The 16,546-nt window shown below is 40.3% G+C and overlaps 2 protein-coding genes and 1 long non-coding RNA gene across 3 annotated transcripts; 1 reads left to right on the forward strand and 2 right to left on the reverse strand.

Moving 5' to 3' along the window:
* Nucleotides 1-151: 151 nt before the first annotated feature.
* On the reverse strand, nt 152-7,221 carry LOC108429431 (BRCA2 and CDKN1A interacting protein). Its single transcript, XM_017701155.2, has 7 exons — nt 7,050-7,221; nt 6,594-6,668; nt 6,381-6,461; nt 4,491-4,577; nt 3,399-3,586; nt 600-765; nt 152-511 (listed from the first exon to the last, which is right to left on the reverse strand). Exons 1-7 carry the CDS (start codon nt 7,179-7,181, stop codon nt 341-343), a joined length of 900 nt encoding a protein of 299 aa, XP_017556644.1. The 5' UTR covers nt 7,182-7,221; the 3' UTR covers nt 152-340.
* A 1,186-nt stretch (nt 7,222-8,407) lies between these two features.
* LOC119264985 lies at nt 8,408-9,654 on the reverse strand. Its single transcript, XR_005131310.1, has 3 exons — nt 9,525-9,654; nt 8,637-8,708; nt 8,408-8,543 (listed from the first exon to the last, which is right to left on the reverse strand). It is a non-coding gene; the product is annotated as an uncharacterized LOC119264985 (long non-coding RNA).
* Nucleotides 9,655-9,683: 29 nt separating this feature from the next.
* wbp2 (WW domain binding protein 2) lies at nt 9,684-16,462 on the forward strand. The gene is made up of 8 exons (XM_017701129.2): nt 9,684-9,909; nt 11,454-11,562; nt 12,109-12,244; nt 12,777-12,869; nt 13,435-13,584; nt 14,545-14,664; nt 15,380-15,456; nt 16,109-16,462. Exons 1-8 carry the CDS (start codon nt 9,851-9,853, stop codon nt 16,154-16,156), a joined length of 792 nt encoding a protein of 263 aa, XP_017556618.1. The 5' UTR covers nt 9,684-9,850; the 3' UTR covers nt 16,157-16,462.
* Nucleotides 16,463-16,546: the final 84 nt, after the last annotated feature.

Below are 16,546 nucleotides of genomic sequence, written 5' to 3' on the forward strand. Positions count from 1 at the left end.
GTTTTTTTTTTTTTGTTTTTTTTTAAACTATAATTTGGATTCTGGTTTAAATTTAAATCCTGAAACTATTTTCATTCAATGTAGAAGGTAAATCATAACTTAAATTATACCACCTGCAAAAAAAATCTAATGGAAAACAACAAAACACAAATGTGGTTATTGGAGGCTTTACTAATCCTTGAGGTCATTACTGTTAGCTGGTTTCTCAGCACATGATACCAAAATTCTATGCACCAACAAATAGCAATTTTCACAAAAGTCCCTCAGAGTCTTCAAGACGAACAGAGTGGAAAGGCCTGGATACGTGTAAGGCTGCTGTTGAGATAGCAGTGTGACCTGTTCAGATGGTGAGGTACTCCTTTAACTTGTCCATAATCACTGGCATTCTGTCCATGGGTATTAGAGACACTGTGCGGAAGGGTTTCATAGGTACATCATCGAACGACCATCGTCCTGCGAGACATGAATCGGCCTCCTCCTGGACGGAGTAGTTAAACTTCACCACGGCTTGCTGCACGAAGAACAAATGCATGAAGATATTAGTGGACACATGATCATTCTGTTGAACACGACTGCATACTTCTGTGCACTGAACAAACCTCATAAAAGAACTCCTCTTCTGCATTGACGAACAGGAGCTCCTCTTTTGGAGGCCCTCTAGCAGGGATGGTCTTCTTGGCCTCCTGGCATGTTTTGCTGATCAGCAGACAGTAATGGCATTTCCCACTTGGCTTATTGGTCTTTTGTGCCTCAGCCATCTCATCTCTGTACAAACAAGCAATATATTAATGCTCCTTTACATGGTACAGACAAATCTACAAAATTGAGTTAGTGTGCTCACTTTGGGTCAAATTTAAGATGGATTTAAATTAAACTACTTTCCTATACAAGGAACTCCTATACAATGATTTCCAGTGGTGAATCACCAAGTTCAAGAGTGCTGTAAATCATTTTCAGTCCAGGCCTAATCTTAGTCTCGGAAACTAGCCTTTTGTTTAAAGTCAATGGGAATCAGACATCAAAATGTTTTTCTTCCAAACCTTGATGTATTTCCAAGTGTAATGACATACAAGGGCCTCAATGCTGAGAGCCTGTATGCTTTACAAATGTAAATGCTGTACAAGTTTATGCATTTTGCTCAATGAGGGGGAGGAAAAGGTGAAATATGATATTGGTTGATAGTTTATTATGCCACTGCATCAGCGGGTGTGGAAAAAAATGTTTTAGATAAAAAGTCACTTCAAAGATTATAGGAATTATAATTTCAATTATAAATTATTACATTTCAGATTGACTAAGACTGCTTAAAAAGGTGCATTCCACAGAGTTTAAGATTTCTGCATAAATCAATTATTAAAATGTAAACAACTTTCAGGAGTTTGGTATGAAAATGGATCACTGTAGAGAAACAAAGTCAAGACTGGTGACAGAAACCAGATCTCTTAAAAGCTCCCTCAGAGAAATTAACTACTACATGAAATACATGAATATACTGACAGTGTCTGAAAACATTTTATCAAAACCATTAACGGTGAAGAGGTACATGCAGTGTGTTGTAAGGCATAACAGTCCCCAAAGAAACCCTGTTTAACATTTTACCATCATCTTCATAATAAAAACTCAGAAGACGTGTATGTTCAGTGGTGGTTTTGGATCTTAAATGAAATGGCTATATCTGCACTGTCGACACCGTGACCCGATTTCCCCATCACCACTGCTAGGGAATCACATTGGCAAGTTTGTTTATGAACAAAATATTCACACGAAAGACTACTTGCATCTTAATTTGATTACGCAGATTTTGGAAAAATCAGTGGAATTCCAAATAAAAGTCAACAGGTTAGGCTGCTGAACATTATACAACAGTTAGTTCCAGCCACGCAAGCTGATTGGCTGAGCAGCGTTCTGACTGTGCTGTTATTTCGCTATAACATCAAGGGTTTTTCACAAACACCGTCGCTCCACTGAGACGCTGTTGCTAAGCAACGACTTTGACAGATGTAGGAGATGCCCAAGCCATTTGAACGTTTTTACTTTTTACATAAAAATGGATACTTTTAAGATCACATTTGACCGACAGCTGATTTGGTCAGACTCTGAAGACGAGACTACACCAAATTCTCAAACTGTCATCACCACTGAGCACTTTTCAGTCGGCAGCTGAGACAGTACAGCTAAACAACCTGGAATTAGCCAGAAATGAACTGAATTCCATTCACCAAACAAAATTCACTGTAAAACGGGTTTACTGTGTAAGGAGCTGGAGAACAAGCTGCTGGCTGTGCAGCGAGTGTGTGGAGTTAGTTATTCTGACGTATCAACAAGCTGCTTATTAACTATAATTTGGTGGAAGGAATTGCTAACATTAAAATATTAAACGCCACGTTCACGGCCCAGTTTATTAATTTCCTACTTATTTAACTGTTATATGACGGCAATACAACACTCAAGGTCGTTTGTCGTCACCACAAATGTGATCACACCCCCTCTCCTGTTCTACTGCTTAAATGAATACCATCCCATATGACTACTGGTTAGTGTTCACCATAACTTGGTTCCAAAGAAGTGTTTATGAAGTCGGAGAGTTAGTTTCAGTGTGAAGACAATCTTAACGTTAGGATGTTTTAAAGACATGGATAAACTGCCAATCTCAAGTCTCAGTGTGGCTTCAGTTTCGGTGAGTGTAGCTGTTATTTGTCAGGACTCTGTGGTGGGAGATCAGCAGATCTGTCTGGTGTGAAGTGACCCAAATCCTCCGCATTGTTATGCAAGTCTTGCTGAGCCATGTGACAGAATTAGAGTTGCATGCTGACACGCTTAATACCAGCACAACACCACCACCAACCACCCAATTCATTGCTCAGGGTTATTCTGTCTTTTTCCAGAATCACTTTAAAGCAAAACATTTTCCAAAAATGCCAAGATTTTAAAAATAAGTAAAAGCTAATAGGGATCAATAAACAACTGTCATTTGTAAATCAATATCTGAGGTTTTAGTGAGGCTCATGTAACAAACAGAAGGAATCATTACAAAGACAGGTTCATGAAGTCCATATTCAAATGGTGTTTGGAATAGCAAAACTTCCAGACTGATCCTGATATTAATACTCTTATTGCAGTTCTGGCTTCAGAGTTTTTTAAAGCCTGGATAAACAGAAGCCCCCTTGTGGTGCGAAAAGGAACCGTTTCTTTTAAGAGTGTAGATCTCTGTCCTCACACGGATTCAAACTGATACCAGTTCTTCAGAAAACAGGCCAATGCAGCATGAAATTTCAAACAGGAATCAATTATTTTTTGGCCGATTACTGATCATGTCTTAATTCACCACCTTTTAATCAATGCATAATGGTCAATTTTACACCCTTAGTGTTCAAGCATTCCTGGCCGAGAATACTCACAGAAGTTGTCTGTAGAGCGGCAGGGCGATCTGCGGTGGAACGTTGACGAAGCGCTCACTGAGCAGCAGTCCGACAGCCTGAGACGCGTCATGCAGAACCTTCTCAAACTGCTCCAGCACAGCAGCCGAGCACAGCTTTTCACACTGTCCCAAAACCAGCTCCTTGATCTGCTCCACGCACTCCACTTCCTGGTCAAATATACACATTTATCATTAGTAAGGGAAAAAAAACATCTAACTAAATCACAAAACACGAGTAAAACCCAGCAGAGGCTAATAATCCAGCGTAAGAGACAATGGGACTTAATGTAATGTCTTTGGTGACCTCATGTTGCAATAATTGCATCACGTTAGTTTTAACAGTGATTAGACATATTTCTCAAGACCCCCTCTGAGGTTGTCTGGTTCAAACATCAAAGATGGTATTGTACTGAGTCAATACAGTAACATCTAAACAGCGATTTGAAATTTGGTGATTTGGTGATTTAAAACATGCATCACTGCTTTGAGGTACATATCAAAGTGGGCACGTCAGGTGAAATCAGTAAACAAGACAGTCAGAACGTGCTTTGTTGTCAGGGGTAGTATTCATTATGAGGTTCATTCATTTCATACAGAACATAGAAACTGTATATGAACTACACTTCAATCTCTAAACACTTTATTCATAAACACTTTCTTCACAAACGATATAATGAACCAAATTAGAACCGTTATAAAGGGTTACTTACACCCGAAAGCCTGCATATAGTAAACCCATCCGGTGTTCTTATATATTACAGACTATCCTTACATTAAGATACAGTGAAGTAACCTCCACAAGAGAAGGTTCAAGGTGCTGCAGGTTTGGATTTTTAAAATGCATAGAATTTTGCCAGCAGATGTCACTACTGTCCAATGTCTCAAGTGTTTGAGACTGTTTTTCCAAAGCTGTGTGTTCAGTTTCAGGAAGCCTCGTTTCTCTAATCACTACAGAATTGGTTCAGTTGTGCCACTCTCCCTCCTATACAGTATAAAACAAAGGTTTGTGGTGATGTATAATACCCTAGGCAGTCTGAATTTTTAAAAATAGTACGCTGTGCTGGTTTTATACCTTCCTCTCGGTCAGATTTACGATGCTGACGAACCCAAACACTTCATCTGGATCCTCATCATCGCTGTCGTCCGGCACGTCTGCTTGCTGAACACAGACATACAGCAAGTCACAGATTAAACCACTTGGTTGCTTCACATGAAATCACAGAGAAAATTGTCCCACCTGCTGCATATATTTGGTTTGTTTCAGTTATTAGGTCACATTTATTATTTTTATTTACTTCATCAACATTTACTTTTCAGGTGCAGAGCTATTGGTTTACATTTATTTACAATATTCGTTCATTTATTCTTTTGTTATGCTTATTTATTTTTACCCCTATTTGCTCAAGTCAAGTCAAAGTTTATCTATACAGCGCTATTCACAACAGGTGTTGTTGCAAAGCAGCTTTACAGAAAAATCTGGGTCCGAGCCCCCATGAGCGTCACCAGTGGCGACAGTGGCAAGGAAAAAACTCGCTAAGAGCAAGAAGAAGAAAAACTGAGAGGAACCAAGACTCAAAAGGGCATCCCATCCTCCTCTGGTCAAAACCAGATACCAAAACAATAACAGAGCAATATGAACAGAAAATAAGGTTTTAATGTTAGTATAAAATACAGAAAATGGGAAAAGCCAGAAATTTGATCTGCTATTCAGCATTTTATTGCTGCATTTATTCCTCTTAATAATAATAATAATAATAATAATAAAAATATGATTATTACTACTTTTCTGAGCATTTGATATGTTTCTACAATCTGATTTCTGTGTTGGCTCAACTGCACTACAAATGAAGGTCACCCTCAATGTACTCAGAGTTTAAATAAGATTTGATTGATATGTACAGTCCAGGGTGTATCCTGCCTCTCTGAGTCACTGAGCTCTGCAGTTGTAGGTCTTTCAAAACAAATAAGCCTATTTTTTGCTTCCTTCCTATCATTTTGACCCTTTTACTAATTTCTATATTTGTATGGTTATTTTCTGTGGTGCATTATTAGTCTCTATTCTCACATCTCACACACTGTTCAGTCACTGAAAGTGAAGAACAGAATCCCAAGCATTTTATTTTGTGTTTTGTGCTTGTTTATGTTTGAAGCTTTCAGGAATAGTTCTGCAAGCTGTACATATGATTTCACAATACTGATGAAAATACTGATTGTAAAATATATAAATAGAAAATGTGTAATCTAGAAATTGTTAAAACTTTCAACAGAATGGAACAAGCTTGTATATAAAAGGCGACTGTGTACAAACATTTTTCCTTAAAAATAAATAAATAAATAAATAAAACATTTTCCAGCTTTCCACTTTTACATGCTCCTAAAATAAAGCTTACTTTCCATATAGATACGTGGCATAGAACTGCATCTACACTGTTCTCAATGTACCAGTATGCATCTTTCTGTACTTGACATGAATCATCATCCACTATATTTAAACAAATGTAGAGCACAAAGAATGGTTGCCACTGGCTTGGACCCAGATGTTTATGTAAAGCTGCTTTGTGACAACACCTGTTGTGAAAAGCGATTCTTTTATTTATATATATATATATATATATATATATATATATATATATATATATATATATATATATATATATATATCATAACTAGCAATAGTGCATTATGTTGTGCTTTACAGACCTGATTGATTAAGAACAGCAGGCATGTGATTTAGTAAGACTCCTGTAGGACTTTATCTAGACAAGTCAATTCAAAGTTTATATATATCTGAAACGTCACGATCCTCTTCTCTGGTCATTTATTAAGGTCAGAGTGAATGGGTAATCGGAGCACAAAAACATGCATTTCACAAAAACACAAAATGTTGGACTAATTCATTTTAAAAGCTGACTTGTTATCCCAAAACCCTGTAACACAGATCTCTTCCAAAAGGTTTTCTCACCCTGATCACGCTGCCTATGTGATTCTGCTGAACGATGACATCAGTCAGCTCAGAGGTGTTTACATGTGCCTTCAGAAAAAGCTGTTGGGGGAAGAGACATATGGGCATATCATAAAGTTCACAAGGCCCACTGAATTAGACGAGGCCAGGTAAACAGCTTCATACAATTCCTGATCCATCTTTGACCAACCAACCCAAAACTACGCCTCGTACCTGCTGGAGCAGCTTCTTAATCCCATTAAAGTCGTTGTCGGATATCGTGTGCGCTTCGAAATCCACGACGACCTCCTAGAAAACGGCACACACGCATCAGCAAGCAAGAAATGCTGTAAATGTTATCAGCACGAAAACTAACCCAGCCCAGGTTTCATCCCCTGCGTAGCGGTGTCCGTCAGCAGACCACGCAGCGTTAGCTCAGCTAACCTGTCAACAGTAAACACAAGGCTGGTTTCCTATTCGCCAGCTTCTTGTTCGAATTTCCCCGGTCCACCTTAAATGCTACCGCACATAACGCTACATATCGCGGCAGAACGTAACTGCTGCACCATTTAAGGTGGACCGCGGAATTTTGAACAAGAGGCTGGCGAACAGGAGACCAGCTTCCCCTTCGAACACGAGGCCGAGGCCGAGGCCCGCACGATCCGAAACACGCCGAGCAGCTTAACTCACCTCGTTTATTTCCTCTCCTGAGTTCTCGCTCTCCTCGTCTCCGGACTGCTCCAGCCCCTCGTCCGAGCTGTCATCACTCTGCTCGGGGTTTTCTCCGACACCAACCGCACGCCGCTTCGCAGACGAGGCCATGCTGCCGCGCTCAGAGCTCCAGAAGGGACGTGACGCACCGGCCGCGTTATAAAGGGGACTTTTATCTGCAGGAAACTGGCCGCTGTGTCCGCCATTACGGCTCCAACTGAAACAAAGCGTCTAAGAAGCTTCGCCACACAATTGGAGCCAACATGGTTTCCTTTGCTTTAGCTGAAATACGAAATATTATTTTTGATTTTTATTTTGCAAACAAAATACAATCAACAATGGCTGTACAATATTGATATAACAATATTGATATATTTGGGGGCAGTCGTGGGCTGGAGGTTAGGGAGCTGGCCCTGTGACCAGAAGGTCGCTGGTTCAATCCCCAGGGCTGACAGTCCATGACTGAGGTGTCCTTGAGCAAGACACCTAACCCCCAACTGCTCCCCGGGCGCCGTGGATAGGGCTGCCCACCGCTCTGGGCAAGTGTGCTCACTGCCCCCTAGTGTGTGTGTGTGTGTGTGTGTGTGTGTGTGTGTGTGTTCACTAGTGTGTATGTGGTGTTTCACTTCACGGATGGGTTAAATGTGGAGGTTTAATTTCCCCAGTTGTGGGATCAAAAAAGTATCACATCATTAAATAATATTAATAAGCAAAATGAATCAATGAATGGAGGGGGTGAGACAATAACATCTCTCTACGGTTTGTCTATCAAACAAGACTCATAAGTTAATTTTCATTTTTTTCCATGTTCTCTAAAGTTCTAAAGCAGTGCATGAGCTCCTTGTGGAACATGCAGACAGATGATACTGTTTTCATGTACCTTGCTTCATGTACAAACCATCTGCCAACAGTAAAATAACATTAATAAGCATTTCAGAGTCAGACTCTGTAAAATCACTTAAAACCTTTAGAATGACCAATAAGGTACAGCATCCCAAAAGGTTGTAGAGTATTTACAGGAAACAAATAAACATTCTGTTGTTTCAAAATCTTTACAGAAAGCGCAAACATTTTCAAATCTGTAGATGAATATGGTCCATTTACTATCTTGGGAAAAAAGAGGCCATTCTTGGGAGGATGACAGAGTGAAGAACACGCCTTACACAGAACAGACGTGTGTGCCTGTGTTTGATCCCAGTAGAGGAGATCCGGGTACTATCATACACAGATTTTGTTCAGAGTCTTCATGAATAAGCAAAAACTGAACTGATAATATAAGCATTTCATAAACATACAGTGTTAAGGCATACAGTATTAAACAAGATACATTTTTCACTGTTGTTTATTTGTTTATTTATTTATTTAGTGTAATGAAATCAAGAACGACCAAACCAAGCTGAGTTCTCTGTGAATCGTTAGAGGAGCTGGGGGTGCCGAGAGGGTTGCAGCATTCCCAGATTTCAGACTTGTTTTCTAAATAAAAGAACAGCACAACTTCATTACAGCAAAGACCTATGTGTGCCTGTTTAAGGTGGAGTTTTGATTTTTATTCAGGGTTATACTCACATATTTTCCGCAGAAGCCATGCACTGGTTAAAGTGCTGCTGCATTGTCTTCCCTCGCCAACTGCTGACCACTCTGGGGGGCAAACATGAGTGATTTGAGTTGTTCAGAGTGAAAGTGCATGTAAAACTGTAGGCTATTTCTGAGCCATGAAGCGGCCTGATGTTTTAATTAAGACTGAGACTAATGTAATAAGTGAATAAACTAGCTGTTTTCTTTCCACCGTCTTCCCATCAGTGTGCACAGAGATATTTGTGTGGTTGTCTGTAGGTGTGCATTCCAGGACTGTAACTGCACCACAAAACAATCCGAGCAGAAAAATCAGGATGTGATGTGGCATTTATGTGAGAAACATATGTATATTATTTCAATACATTTATGGCGTTTGGCAGACACTCTTATCCAGAGTGACATACAATTTGATCTTATATAATTGAATTATATCATAATATCATAATATAGCATAAATAAATAAAAAATCATAGAAAGCATTGGGAGCTTCTCTTGGCTCCTCTTGGTGTCACTAATGGTCACTATGTATTTTGTGTTTTCCTGATGGTTTAAAATTACAGTGTGAAGTATTCTAATGGTTTAACAGGTGTTTTGCAAGTGATTCCAGATGCGTTTGATGGTCTCCTAATGGGATCTAACGGTGTTCCACCGCAGTGTTTCTCGACCCTGGTCCTGGATGCCCATTGCCTTGCTCTTTTTAGCGTTTTCCCTGCTCCCAACACGCCTGCACCATCCAGTCAGCTCATTATCAGCTCACTACTGAGGTGAAAAGGCAGTAAAAGCACTAAAACGTGCTTCTTGGCCACGCCCACCAACAATGCGTTCGGGAAGAATCTGAAAAAAAGACGGTGAAAGACTGAAGTTTGTCAGGTAGCTAACCTAGTTTTCTTCATCGGGCCTCAAATCACCACATCAACCCGAACCGGGTGCGTTTACGACCCCATAATCACTGCTTTTTCACAGCTTATTGGGAAAGTTCGGGAAACATCCAGGTCCACACGTTGACATTACGTCACGAAGGGGCGTTCCGTTCCATATGCTGGACCATATCGGCCCGCAGCGGGTCCAGTCGTCTCATCTCGATCAGTCATCGTTGTCAGTGCGAGTGAAACGTTTCCAGCCGTCAGAACCACTACAGCCTAACAGCGAGCGGGAGTGGAGCCCGGCCAGCGTGTGAATGCGAAGGAAAGCGGCGGAGAAGCACAATGGCCCTCAACCAGAACCACTCCGAGTCCGGCGGAGTCATCATCAACAACAGTGAGAGGTAACTAACGCCAGCTAACCTAACTGAACGGAGCGAAAGTCGGCTTTGTATTCATCAGTTTCTTGTTCGCATTTCCCCGTTCTACCTTAAATGGAGCAGCGGTTACTTTCTGGCTTGTAGCTGCTGCATCATTTAAGGTGGCACGGGAAAAGGCGAACGAGAGACCGGAGAATAGGAAGCCAACTTCAGCCTTGGTGGGTTAGTGAAGAGCTAGCGGAGCAACACAAACAAAAACACAAGTACGTGAAACCGCGGTCAGCTTAAGGTCTTCGGCGAGGGCTCGTCATCTGTCTGCAGATACAGAACGTTAGAGAACGAGGGTGTTGATGTTCAGTTTGTTAAGACAACGCAGAAAGCCCAAATTACGAGTTTTCCTTGTTAACGCTGCACCGCGACGACAACATCAACGTTACGTCCATCCTGCTAATCTGGTTAGCCAACCTAAGCTAGGCTAGCTAGCCCGTGGAGCCTGCGGAGCAGACAGTTTCCCCCCTTGCCTTTCGAGGTTCTGCGAGTTTTAGACATTGAAGTCAGATTTTTATTTAACGGAGACATTTTTACAGCTGGTAGACGAATGTGCTCGTCATGTATAGCTTAACGTAAAACTTTGGCTGCACATGTCCAGATGTTTGTAACGTTAGCTGCCCTTAATATTAAACATTTAGCTAGCTTAACCTTATTCAGCCTTACCTACGTTAATTTGGTCGTGTTTAAGGTTAAACTTCAGACAAAATACGTTGAAGTCTTGCCCAAAGATTACCTGATTGATTGTAGTAGCAGGCTAAATGCGTAACCAGGTGGCCCAGCTGTTGGTATAGGGGGCCGAAATCTAGCAGCTTAGCTTAGAAGGAGTAGAAATCATGACAGTGCTGGTAAAATATCTTTTATTGTGTTTTTGAATAAGTGCAACTTACATGCTTATAAAACCTGGTTCTTCAAGGGTTCTTTAGTAAAGGGAATGCTTCTATATAGAACTCTGATAACTGTACAGAACCATTTGCTGCTTAAATGGTTCTCCTCACATTCTTTGTCGTGTTTGTAAAAATAGAAGAACCCTTTTTGGTGCTATATACAACCACAACACTTAAAATGGTTCTGTATAGAGTTCATGGAACCATTCCCCTTACTAAAGACCCCTCGGAGAACCGTCTTTTTTGAGATAGTAGCCTTCTGTGAGGGCTGAGAGTCTGAGTGAACACACCCAGTCCAGCGTCACTAGGTCACTGAGACAATAAGCCTCTTAACCCTTTTCTAGAAGTGATAGGGCTGTTTTAAGCACCGTGGACATTTACGCAATTCTCTTTGACTTAATTGGCTAATTTTATGTGATTAGTAGGTTGTGTCTTCTTGGAAACACTCCAGAATTTATCCTGTCTTATTAAGAGTTAGTGTTATAACTGTGTCACAAATATCTGACATAACAGCTCCGCCAGAATAACTCTTGCCCAGAATAACACTTTTGTTCCTATTTGATCAAAGTAAGTCTTGAAGTCTTGATATGTGCTCCAGTGATGTGAATCTGAATAGACTGCGCTTCTCCCTAGTGTTTTGATGTCTTATGAGAATGTGGAGCTGGCGTTCAATGATGCAGACCGCTTGCCAGACCTTTTTAAGAAGAGCAAGAAGGGGAGCATCTTTCTCACACCGTACAGGGTGAGTATGAGGACAGAAAGGAGATCGTCTGGAGCTCAGTGTTTGGACCAGTATGAAATCAAAGGAGTTGAGCAGTGATGAGTAATATCCATGTTGCTTGTTGCTGCAATTTTGGCTTGTGTAATTTGGCAGCCCTCCCAGTCAGCTGCTTATGTTTATTAGCTCCTTTTTGATTTTGCATGCTTTTCTTTCGTGAAGACCTGAATTGTGGGTCTAGATCAGCGGAACGCTATCAGAGCATATGGTGACTGAAATAACAGTTTAAGTGGCGAATCAGTGGTGAAGTAATGCTCAAAACAATCTCATTCCAAGATGATCAGTCAGTCATAGATCATCATTAGCTCCAGCATGGTCCAGTGTTTGGTACTAGGTAGAATAGGTAGAATGACTTGTCATTGCGGCAGATTTGAACATATTAATGGTGTTTATTAATTAATGAATTCAATTATTCATTCTAGTATTCAACACTAGTATGTATTTCTTCATTCTGTGAGTACTCACTGTGAGTGTTTCAGAGCCTAGACGTTGTGTGTTGTTTTCTGTCAGGTGATCTTCGTGACGAAGGGGAAAGATGCTCTGCAGTCCTTCATGATGCCGTTCTACCTGATGAAGGGCTGTGAGGTTAAACAGCCTGTGCTTGGGGCCAACTACGTCAAGGGCACCGTGAATGCTGAACCAGGGGGTGAGAACCTAGAAATTCCAGTTTTCCAAAAAGATTCATCTGGATGATGAACAAACAAACTAGTAAAAGATGTAAGAAAAGAATGTTTAATTCTTGTTTCTCAAAGGACTTTGTAATCTGAAATTTAACAACTGAGCACACATCAGTGTCGTCTGGCTTTTTGAAGTAGAACTGCAGGCAAGATCCAAATAAGGAAGCACTTTGTGCATAAGAATTATTTATTAGGGCTATTTATTAGCCCTATAACCTTAGGTATACTGGAGTAGCACAAATCCTAAGTGAACTAAGAACTCAGTGAATCATGAGCTCTGAGCAACAGTTGTAGGCCTGTGTAAAAGAGTGTAGAAAGGACGGTAGAATGACAGCCGTTATCTAAACTGCGTCAGTCAGCAGATTTATATCTATTGGACTGTAAAACAACATCTAGACATTTCAGTAAATATACAATCGGGCAGTATATTGATCAGTACATGACATAGTATGTTAGGCTACCAAAGCATTAAAATCTTATTTTTGTGTTCTTGTTTTCTAGGTGGTTGGGAGGGGACTGCCACCTTCAAGCTGATCTTTATCGCTGGAGGAGCCATTGAGTTTGGCCAGTACATGCTGCAGGTGGCAGCTCAGGGTAAAAGTCCCTTTCCCACATTTCCATATGCCTGTTGCTCCTCTGTTGGTGCAGCGTCAGTCAAAACAATGACTGCACCACAGGTGTAGTGTTCTGTTTACTAGTCAGAGCCCTCAGTAAGCAAATCTATTGTATGTTGTTATTCAAGTGACTCACTCTTGCTCTACTAAATCTCACCAAGTTCTGTGGGATCTGATTAGTTAAATTATGAAATGATTTGTTTTCGTCCATTTTAGGCCACCTTTCATCTCCGGTGTCAGCTCACTTGTGTACCTAATTGTGGTGCTGCTCTGTCTTTCCTTGTGGATTATTTTAGTTTCTGTTTTGAATGGCCATTCATTTTATTTCTTCCATTTTCCTCACTTTAAATGGCCATCACCCACTAGCAGGTTCAAGCCTTCATTCCTTGTTTCTATAACTTGGCCAGTTTGCACTGTTTTCCTTATAATTACTGAATAATAAGGCTGAAGATGTAATGAGTGCAAGATTTAAAGGGTGTAATTATTCATAGATATTTTGTATAGAATGTTTTTTTCATATGCTTGAAACAAACCGCTCTTTCTAGCCTCTAGAGGGCAGCCTGTAGTTGGCAACGTTGGATGTGCATACATGGCCAACGGAGCATATGCATGCCCACCTCCCCCTTCAGCTAACGGAATCTACTCCACTGGTCCTCCGCCTCCTGGCTACTCCTACCCTGGGCCCCCACCTCCAGGTAAAGCATTACTTGTGTAAGATGTTTGCGTTCTGTTTATTTTGCGACACTTATTGATTGTTTCATTGTTTGTTTGTGAATACTGACCCCAAAGACAAACATAAAGGCTAAAAACAAGAAAACACATTAATGTCTATTATGTGTGTTGAAACCAGAAAAACGCACTAATTCTTTCAGTACCCATTTATCCAAAAAAGCCATGTGCTTTATGTGCTTTAAAAATGCTTTAATTCCAGAATTGTACAGTATATAGCTATATATACTAGTATATATTAAGTATATAGCTTATATAAATGTGCATTAATGAAAAGGAACTCTGTGTACCTTTTGTTCCACATGCATCTTTTCAATCTTTAGTCCAGAGAATATGAATATACTAAGTAATTATTTTGACTTTCCCCAATGCTTACAATGGGCTCTGTATATTAAAATAGCTGGTACACATATATAAATATATAATGTGTGCAGTCCATTGTACACTGGCTCATCCAGCTATGTACCTGACAGGTCACTTGACATGAAACAACACACTCCCTTAGGTAGGCATGTCAAGTTGTCTTCCTTCCAGGCCACAGCTCTGCAGAGATTGTTTTCCCGTTGTATAATGCTCAGAATTCAATCCACAGCCTTGCAAATTAGTTGAATCAGATGTGCTTAATTAGGCAGAATGTTGGAATATGCAGTTCTGTGGCCCACTAAGACTGGCGTCTGATGCTAGGCCTGTACCCTTAGGTATAGGAGTCATTCTTGAGATGCAGTACAAGGTCTGAATTATGACATTCTGTCCTGCCATGTTATTACAAGCTATAACATAGTGGAGGAGACTGTTATAACATAGTTGAGAAGACTGCTATAATAAAATTGAAGAGACATTTGGAAGCTATACATTGTACTGTTGTATTTTTTTATTTATTCACAACTATAACAAGTTTTACTGTATGTATTTTTGCTTATCCTCAGGTGCATTCTACCCCAACCCTCCTGGTTTTGATGGTCCAGCAGCTTACATGCCTCCTCCCCCATATTCTGCATCAGTGGCCCAGTCTTCTCTAGACCCAGTCCTACCCCGGACACCTGCAGGTCAAGACCCCAATCGGGGATCGTTTTTAGACATCTCACAGTGAGAGAGCTAATCAGCTGTGAATTGCTGTATGGAAGTTATCTTAGAACACTTGAAGAATGAATGTAGACTAAAGGCATCAGCAGCATCATCACTGTGTATCAGTATGTTCAGTGTTTATCAGTTATATCTTATTTAAAAAGCTGATATAATGTAAAACTCAGTTTTCCCAAGGAAAAAAAAAAAGATTGTGTAAACACTGTCAAAGATTAAAACATACAGTTCACCCCCAGTCTGTATATGGAAGCTAATCTGCAAAAACAGACCATTTTGAATTCACTGTTTTTGAAATGTCACAGAAACCAACACATTTGCATATATCCAATCATTCACATTGAATTTATAAGGAATGTTTTAACCTGGACTGTTCTTTGAATGAGGCACAATACAGGTCAGCCAGTCAGAACAGAAGTCATTTACATAGTACAAACATGGCACAAACTTCTCACATAGAATCACTAACTATACAGCGAGTTACAGAAGGAGTCACTTTCTGGTTTACCTGTCCTCAGAGCTTGATCTCAGTGAAAAACATTAGTGCAGATTGATATTAATAGAGAAAGTTTGGTTTGATTTTAGTTTTAATTATGGAGCAGTGGTGGTTTTCTGAGCTGTAATTCTGATGTTGACTGATGGGCCATAAGCTCTCTTTCTCTTTCTCTGTCTATCTTTTAGCGGAGGCAAAAGCAGCAGAGGCAGCAGCCAGCGCAAGCTCTTCCTCCCTCGCGTCGACTCATGTTTATCTGCCAGAAGTGAGTCTACTGTGTATCTCCTCTAGCCATCCTTTTTACCAAAACTAACCTGTCATCTTCCCTTCTTTATACATTCATTTACCACCTTATTGCATTGCACAACATGTCTATCACACTTCCCACCCAAACCAGCCAATTACAGTATCTTCTTAGTATCTATGCACTTGCGTCTGTATTCAAGAGCATAACTTTGCAGTCATAAGAAAACTGTATCTCTGACATGTTTGCTGTAAAAGGGAAAGACTTTATTTATAAATGTACATTAAACTTGCTTTTCAAAATATCTGGTGCATCATTTGTGAAATTTTCTTATGACAGCAGTGAAGGACAAAAATCTCATGGTAACACTTTACTGAAAGGTCTAGGCTACATGATAAGCTTTTCAAGACAACTGACACATAAACATTTCTAAAGGTTTATTCCAACAAGCGGCAGTTGTCATTACATTGCATGAAATTGAGTGAAGCAGGCTTTATAACAACTGATGCCCGTCGGAAAAGGCTTTTATAATGTTAATGTCAATGATGCCTTTTAGTAAAGTGTCACCAATATCACAATAGCACATTGCCTTTTAAACATTGCTTTATGCAGAGTTCAGATTGTCTGTGTACAGTTAATAATTGGTCTGTCTGTCTTGTCCCCTATCCTTTAGGACAAGCCTCCACCTTACTCGCCACCTGAAGACAAGAAGAACCAATAAATTTCTGACCAGCAGTTCCACAGCTAGCCCTCAGTCTTCTCTCTCTCATACACATGATCTTAATAGCAGCATTTCATTTCATTAGCTCAACTAATAGTGTCCTCTTGTAAAGCTACTTGCAGTAGCTCGAGCCTTTGCCAGGTGGTAGCAAATGCGATTCCCAGTATCTGTACTGTGGGGAGTGAGAGGAAAGCAGAAAGTTTCTGATTTCATTGCCTAAATCAGAGGTACTTAGAACTTTAGGACTGTTAGCTTATCAGCAGTGACCAGTCACAACGGTAAATTACAGGATTCCTTAATTTTATTTCCTGTAATTCTAAAAAGGTGGCTGTTTATATAAATCGCTGTGTGAACTTTTCAGATAGATGAACTAGTTTGAGCCAGTGTAGC

The sequence above is a fragment of the Pygocentrus nattereri genome, chromosome 13, assembly GCF_015220715.1.
Source record: "Pygocentrus nattereri isolate fPygNat1 chromosome 13, fPygNat1.pri, whole genome shotgun sequence".
Classification (NCBI taxonomy): Eukaryota; Metazoa; Chordata; class Actinopteri; order Characiformes; family Serrasalmidae; genus Pygocentrus; species Pygocentrus nattereri.